We start from the raw sequence: 7,877 nt of genomic DNA, 5'->3' as shown, positions 1-7,877 counted from the left end.
TGTTCCCCCCAGCGGACCCAAACATCTCGGCAGCAGAGCGTAAGAATCTTGAGCTGCGGCTGAAGGAACGGGAGGACCAGCTGACCCCGATGTACCACCAGGTCGCCGTGCTGTTCGCTGACCTTCATGACCGTGCTGGCCGCATGCAGGAGAAGGGCGTCATACTGGTACTGTCCTGTTACTGTCCTGTTACTGTCCTGTTACTGTCCTGTTACTGTCATGTTACTGTCATGTTACTGTCATGTTACTGTGGGGTTAGCTAGTGGAACCTCCCCGTCGGAGTTGCCAAAAACGGCTGGGCAGGAGAAGGGCGTCATACTGGTACAGTTATAATGTTTAATGTGGGGTTAGTTAGTGGAACCGCCCCGTTGGAGTTGCCAAAAACTGTCAGGCAAAATTTTGTACTGTCCCATTGTTGAAGAGGTTCATCGGTCACGTGAACAGCTATTAGAATAGTCATCAAACAGTGACTGTTTTGAAAGGCAGCAAAGTTTTAAGATACCTCCGAATACTTGCCCTGCCCATTGATGGGATTGGGGGTGAGTTTGTCTTGTACCTTCTTGTTGTGATCTTGTATCTGTTCCTTGTAGGAAACTCTGGAATGGAGAATGTCTCGAAAGTTCTTCTACTGGCGGCTGAGACGTCTTCTGCTGGAAGGGAGAATTCACAAACAGATCAGCCAAGCAAACGAGTAAGACTGACAAATACAGCTTTGGCTTGTTCTGTTACGTTCCCTGCAAATATGGGTTATACAGAGAATTTGACTTCTCGGGTAGATTCTGCTGACTTCTCTTTTGTTACTGACTAGTTATTGTACATCTGCCTTGTAAGAGAGCCCCAGGAAAACTGACATGTAGTCTGCACCACATAACAGTCTGCATCACACTGCCAAAAGATTTTTCCTTGAAGACCCGAAAACCAGCTATGTTTCAAATTTGTGTGCTGTTGCAGAGACCTGAGTGTTGCCCAGCTGCAGGCCATGTTGTGTTGTTTTACATACATGTAATATAACTATGTAACAGTAAAACCGTGCTGTTGCAGAGACCTGAGTGTTGCCCAGATGCAGGCCATGTTGTGTTGTTTTACATACATGTAATATAACTATGTAACAGTAAAACCGTGCTGTTGCAGAGACCTGAGTGTTGCCCAGATGCAGGCCATGCTGAGGAGGTGGTTCATCGAAGCCGAGGGAACAGTTAAGGTACAGAGCCATGAGTTAATAAGTTAATATTAACCCCTGCAGGCCTTTGAGTGTGCAGTGGTTAGTGGGGCTGGTTAATAAGTTAATATTAACTCCTGCAGGCCTATGAGTGGGACAATAACCAGTCAGTTGTGCAGTGGTTAGTGGGTCTGGTTAATAAGTTAAAATATTAACTCCTGCAGGCCTATGAGTGGGACAATAACCAGTCGGTTGTCCAGTGGTTAGTATGTCTGGTTAATAAGTTAATATTAACTCCTGCAGGCCTATGAGTGGGACAATAACCAGTCGGTTGTGCAGTGGTTAGTGTGTCTGGTTAATAAGTTAATATTAACCCCTGCAGGCCTATGAGTGGGACAATAACCAGTCGGTTGTCCAGTGGCTGGAGGCCCAGCTGAGTGAAGAGGAGCCGCATTCCGTCATCAAGGACAACATCAACTGCCTGAAGCGGGACCACGTGCTGCAGCAGATCAGGAGGTGGGTTACTGGGGGGGTTGCTGGGGGGGTTATGTGTGTGGGTTACTGGGGGGGGGTTATGTGTGTGGGTTATGTGGTGGGTCCCTGGTGGGTTGTGTGGGTGGGAGTGTGTGGGTGTGGGTTACGTGGGTGAGTTACATGGGTGGGTTACATGGGTGGGTTATATGGGTGTGTAGCTGGGTAGGCAAGGTTTGAATGCGTGGGTATAGAGTTTATTAATAATTATGTATGAGCCCAGATGAGTGTAGGAAGGTGGGTGGGTTGCTAACTTTGGTTTGAGAAGTTACGAAAAGTGAGTAGTGAGTGAATTATGTCCTGTTCTTCATTCTTCATCTCTTCATCTTTGCCGGGGCTCAAAGATGTTATGTGAGCCCCGGCTACACCCCCATATCGCCCCTGATGGGGCACTTTAGGGGGGGTTCTGTGATGTGTGTGTGTGTGGGAAGGTGTACTGGGTGGGTTACTAACTTTAGTTACCTGTTCCCCCCAGCCTGGTGCAGGACAACCCCAGGTTTGACTGTGTGAGTGATGATGATTATACATGTATGATAGTTATGTGTGAGTGATGATTGTATTTCTGTTGTTGCAGCCTGGTGCAGGACAACCCCAGGTTTGACTGTGTGGGTGATGATGATTATACATGTATGATGGTTATGTATGAGTGATGATTGTATTTCTGTTGTTGCAGCCTGGTGCAGGACAACCCCAGGTTTGACTGTGTGAGTGATGATGATTATACATGTATGATGGTTATGTATGTATTTCTGTTGTTGCTAGCCTGGTGCAGGTACAACCCCAGGTTTGACTGTGTGAGTGATGATGATTATACATGTATAATGTTTATGTGTGAGTGATGATGATTTACATGTATAATGTTTATGTATGAGTGATGATTGTATCTCTGTTGTTGCAGCCTGGTGCAGGACAACCCCAGGTTTGACTGTGTGGGTGATGATGATTATACATGTATAATGTTTATGTATGAGTGATGATTGTATTTCTGTTGTTGCAGCCTGGTCCAGGACAACCCCAGGTTTGACTGTGTGGGTGATGATGATTTAGATGAGTGGCTAGGAAGGCGGGTGGGTTACTAACTTTATTTGTTGTTGCAGCCTGGTGCAGGACAACCCCAGGTTTGACTGTGTGGGTGATGATGATTATACATGTATAATGATGATATATTTTGTTGTTGCAGCCTGGTCCAGGACAACCCCGAGGTCGCCATCGACTCCATCGTTCACATGACCCAGCACATGACCCCGTCCCAGCGCAACGAGGTCGCCCGTATCCTAGCAACCATGGACACATCCTCGTAACACCCGTATCCTAGCAACCATGGACACATCCTTGTAATGCCCATATCCTAGCAACCATGGACACATCCTTGTAACACCCGTATCCTAGCAACCATGGCCACATCCTCCTGATGTCTGTATCCTAGCAACCATGGACACATGTTTTCTCCTGCTGAAATTGGCAGATTGTTCTGCAGCATTAATATGTACCAGTAGTAACATGTACATTGTAACATGCAGCATTAATATGTACCAGGCTCTAATAATCCTGACCCTGAGTCCTGGTAACTTGTTTGGAGTTTTCCTGATGTGGACATGCTGTTTGCTGTTTTCAGTGAATGACAATCTGATTTGTGAAATCTGATATGTGAAATCTGATATCTTAGTTAGATGTGAAATCTGAGATGTGAAATCTGATATGTGAAATCTGATATGTGAAATAGGATATGTGAAATCTGATATGTGAAATCTGATATGTGAAATAGGATATGTGAAATAGGATATGTGAAATAGGATTTGATATGATTCATGACAGTCTTGCTTAATTCTGAACTGAATGGATTGAATGAATGTGAAAATATTTAATGCAGTGATTAGAAGTGCGCCATATTTAAATTGTAAAGAGATGTTAAACTAGTTAGGAAAAAGGGAAGAATATTTTGTACATAATGGTCATGTGTAAAATTGGGACTTTCCATAACTCTGCCAAAGAGGCTATACATTTTTTAATAAGTACTGTAATGAGTTCAACAGTAGCATGTGTTCTAATAGCAGGCCAGCTGGAAACTTTGTGAATGTAGTTTTTATTTTTGTGTTTGGCAGGGTTATGATTAATATCTAGGTCCAGGAAGACAGGCAATAAAAATGATGTAAAGGACAGGTGTGTGTTTCATTACAATAGGACAGGTGTGTGTTTCACCTCCATTCCTTGATTTTCGTATTTTTGACCTTTGAATGGCTAGGACTTTGAGTATAGGACTATGACTCTGTTTTTTCACGCATCAGACTTTTATGTTTACTGTATGTTGTCTTACTGTATGTAACAATCTCTTGTGTAATTTTGCTGGCCCCCTTGGAAAACAGTTCAACTAATGTAAGCTGAATGGGGCTACCCAGCCGTCCTAAGATGAAATGAATAAATAAATAGTAGAATTATTTATTATTGAAAGTAATAACATACAATAGACTGATGAATATTTGCACATTTGTGTTTATACACTTATTAAATGAACCCCAAAGTGACCAGATTGCCGGGTGGGGGTGTCCCGTTTCTGATCTCCTTTTTCCTTTCTTGACCGACAAAGATATTAAAAGACTATCTCCAGAATATTTAGTAATGTATAATTATTGCAGGAATTTCATGTAATATAGTCTGAAAATACCGTCAAATCACAAATGACAAGAACGTAAAAACATTGCGTATTGGATGTCACCTCTATAGTAAAATGTAATCGTCCAAATTCCGACGCACCAATCACAATCCACGTTCGATAGACCAATCACGATCCACGTTCTATGCATACAAGTTTTCCCGCCAGAAAACTTCACATTCCGGAGGTGACAGCCGCCAGCGCTAGCCGCGCAGCCCAGCCCACGGCATTGAGGTAAGAATTTATAATTTTCTGCGGGAGAATTTCTTGTTTTACCCATGTATTACCTGGTATAGAGTCCATGGAGAAATCTGTTGTGTGTCCTGGCTTATTTTCGCTTATTTTTAAGACACTTCTGACAGGAAGTTTGGCGTCAACTTCAGTTTTAGAATGGCGGCATTTCTGACTCCGTGACAGGAATGTAATGTAAATTTTCCTGTCAGAAATTCCTTTAATTTTCGTCAAGTTGAACTTATTTCACATAGAAGTTGGTCTTTACGGTCAAAGCAGCATAAATGTACAATTTTTCTCCGCATTTCTTAACATTTCCTGTCAGAAATATCCTCGAAACGATATAGATAGCCCGGGTCTATCCGCCCAAGTTACTAGCTGCATACAGGACCGTTAGACGTCACCAGAGTTGGATATTGTCGGTCAAAAATTGAAGTAGAATTAATTTCCCTCCTCATGTTTACCTCAGAATCTTTAGATAAAATGTTGTGGCATCTAGTAGTATCACTTTTAGCTTGGTCTCAGCAGATTTGATCGGGAAAACTTTGAGAAATGTTGAGTAGCGGTCTCACGTAGGAGGTGTCCCGGGAAAACAGGCGAGGTTCCCCGTGTGTTAGCAAAACCCGCTACGGGCCTCGGCACCGGCTACATCGTCGGTCAAAACTTTTAAACAAATTAATTTTCCACCTGATGTTTACCTCAGAATCTTCAGATAAAATGTTGTGACATCTAGTAGTATCACTTTTGGCTTAGGTTCAGCAGATTTTATTAAGAAAATGTTTAGAAATGTTGAGGAGCGGTCTCTGGTAGTGGAGTAGCGGCGAAACAGGCGAAGTGCCCCGTGTGTTGGCACTACCTGGCACGCGGGACTCGGAACCGGCTACATCGTCGGTCAAAACTTTGAAACAAATGAATTTTCTACCTGATGTTTACTTTAGAATCTTTAGATAAAATGTTGTGACATCTAGTAGCATCACTTTTAGGTCGGTTTTAGCAGATTTAATCGAGGAAATGTTGAAAATGTTGAGACGCGGGAAAACAGGTGGTGTGGTGAGGGGTTCTGATCTGGCAATATCGTCCGTAAAAATTTAAAGACAAATTAATTTCTCCCCTCATGTTTACCTCAGAATCACCAGATAAAATGTTGTGGCATCTAGTGGTAGCGCTTTTAGATTATTTTCCCAAGATTTTATGGAGAAAATGTTGAAAAATGACGGCGGCTGACCGTTTGACTGAGCTGTCAATCATCGCTCGTGTCAGCACGTGGCAAGTGTACATGTTGTGTCAGAAGTTGCATTTAATTGTGATGTTCTCAGCAATTTTACCCCACAATTAGGAGATAAAATGTTGTTATATCTAGTAGTACCACTTTCAGGTTAGTTTTTGTAGTTTTATCGGGAAAATGTTGAAATATTGAGTAGCGGTCGGTCTCACGTGTGGGGCCCGGTGAAACAGGTGCGGGGTCCCGTGTACGTGTGTAGCCAGACCCGGTACGGGCCGAGGGTTGGGACGAACTATCAGTTACGATAGTTACAATCTTAATAGAGTTGAGCTTGACCTATTTTCTGAAATTCTTTTATAAATTCCCAAGGAATTTGATTTTTTTTAAATTTTGGGACGATGACGACTGACCGTCTGACTGGGCTGTCAATCATCGCCCTTACCTCAGACTTTAGTACGTACGGGTCGCAAGTATTACGCCAAAAGTTGTCTCAGAAGTGTTGTGTTCTCACAGATTTTCCTCACGATTGTCGAGAAAAGCGTAGCTGAATTTAGTAGTGCCAATGTGTTTTTTCTGGGCTGATTTTTCGGGATCTTACCGAAAAATTAGCATGGTGCTGACAGACTCCGTACCGTAGCGTTCAACCTTATGTTTTCGGTGAAATTTGGCGAGGTCCCCGCCTGGATGGAACCGGACTCACGGTCCTTTCCCGAGGAAATTAACATTGCAAATTCAGCGGTTTTGTTTCACTTAAACATGCCTTACATTTTCTAATTCATGTTGAGTTTTTAAATTTCTTATACCTAACTAAATACATGATAAATACTTGCAGTGAGTAGCGCCACCTGGTTCACCAGATTGGTACTGCAGAACGAATTCACTTGAAAATCAGGTATGACTCAGACTCTGGAATAGATGGAAAATTTCAACTGCACACTGTCCTGATGTATACTAAAGCTTCTCACCCCATTTTTACAGATCACCCTTTGCCTGATGCCGCTGTTTCCAGGTTGTTTTGAAGAACACAAGCATGAAGAAATGAAGACTTGTCCAACAGGTTAGTATAATACTTTGGTTTATTGCAATGCCATAAATTCACATTTAAAATATACTAATGTTTTTCCTCCTTTTTTTTTACAGATCATCCTTTTGGCCGATGTCACGGTTTCCAGTTTACTTTGAAGCAAGCAAGCTCAAGAAAAGAAGACAGCTTGTCAAACAGGTAAGTGTGTTTACTTGCAATATTGGAAATTCCCATTTGAAGTACGCACCAGGCATATTTGGGCTGTTGAGAAACAATTCTGACCTAAAGCTGAGAAAACTATTCCCTCTCCAATCTTATACATTCAAATTCATGCTGTTTCTTAATGACTTCTATAGATGTCTTTGCTGTATAATCATGCAGCTTAGAATGTTTCACTATTTGGCAAATGAAACCAGTCTTTTGTAACAATACAAACTTTTTACTTGTTCAATTGCTTCATACTTAAGTGATTACCAGACACTTTTTTGAGTGTTAAAAATGTGTGTACTTCAGTGGGGAATTTACATTTACTAAGTTAAACGTAGGGAACATTTTGGACATATTAAGTGCCTTGTGTAGATCTTTGATAACATTGACTAAAAGTACAGGGGTTCTAGCATAGCATTGCAATATGTAGATCTGTAAGACACACACACTTGATCCAAGATTGCTGTAGTCAGAGAGATAGCAGTATAATAGATCTGCAGATGAGTATCTATTGATGTTTTGGAAGTCAGGCATCAAAAGCTGTATTAGATTTAAATTGCAGTCGACTTGCCTAGTCCATTTTGTAAGTGATAAAATGGAAATGCAATGATGTAACTATGCACCAGTCTTGCAATGTATGTACGAGAAGTTTATTTTATTCGTCCGTTAGTGAAAGTTAAAGTAGCTAGGTTAAGTCCAGAAGACGACACCAGAAGGCACCACAGCGGATATACACATTAGATAGTGTTTTTTGAACAAAGATTATAAGTAGATAGTGAAAAAATCCTGAATAAAGTTTGCGGGACTTCAACTTTACGCAAGGAAAAGTGGAGTCCCTCTTTAGGCTTCCTAC

The 7,877-nt window shown here is 41.9% G+C and overlaps 1 protein-coding gene and 1 long non-coding RNA gene across 4 annotated transcripts; both read left to right on the top strand.

The window, feature by feature from the left end:
- Positions 1-18: 18 nt before the first annotated feature.
- LOC109485542 (acetyl-CoA carboxylase 1-like) lies at positions 19-3,849 on the top strand. 3 transcript variants are annotated; one of them, XM_019789232.1, is made up of 5 exons: positions 19-167; positions 591-691; positions 1,132-1,201; positions 1,542-1,675; positions 2,871-3,849. In XM_019789232.1, exons 1-5 carry the CDS (start codon positions 90-92, stop codon positions 2,989-2,991), a joined length of 504 nt encoding a protein of 167 aa, XP_019644791.1. In that variant the 5' UTR covers positions 19-89; the 3' UTR covers positions 2,992-3,849. The 3 variants fall into 3 exon arrangements, with proteins under 3 accessions (XP_019644791.1, XP_019644790.1, XP_019644793.1); XM_019789231.1 differs by lacking the exon at positions 19-167 and adding an exon at positions 182-321; XM_019789234.1 differs by lacking the exons at positions 19-167; positions 2,871-3,849 and adding exons at positions 182-321; positions 2,688-2,849.
- Positions 3,850-4,517: 668 nt separating this feature from the next.
- Positions 4,518-7,112, top strand: LOC109485541. Its single transcript, XR_002141136.1, has 3 exons — positions 4,518-4,574; positions 6,772-6,850; positions 6,934-7,112. It is a non-coding gene; the product is annotated as an uncharacterized LOC109485541 (long non-coding RNA).
- The last annotated feature ends 765 nt before the right edge of the window (positions 7,113-7,877 follow it).

This window comes from Branchiostoma belcheri, unplaced genomic scaffold, assembly GCF_001625305.1.
Source record: "Branchiostoma belcheri isolate BF01 breed outbred unplaced genomic scaffold, Haploidv18h27 scaffold760, whole genome shotgun sequence".
Classification (NCBI taxonomy): domain Eukaryota; kingdom Metazoa; phylum Chordata; class Leptocardii; order Amphioxiformes; family Branchiostomatidae; genus Branchiostoma; species Branchiostoma belcheri.
This window is presented reverse-complemented; position numbering and strand designations above follow the sequence as displayed.

Coding starts and splice junctions, on each gene's coding strand:
- LOC109485542 (XM_019789231.1), top strand. CDS start 220: ATGTTACTGTCATGTTACTGTCATGTTACTGTGGGGTTAGCTAGTGGA. Junction 692..1,131: donor CAGATCAGCCAAGCAAACGA/GTAAGACTGACA, acceptor GTGCTGTTGCAG/AGACCTGAGTGTTGCCCAGA. Junction 1,676..2,870: donor GTGCTGCAGCAGATCAGGAG/GTGGGTTACTGG, acceptor TTGTTGTTGCAG/CCTGGTCCAGGACAACCCCG.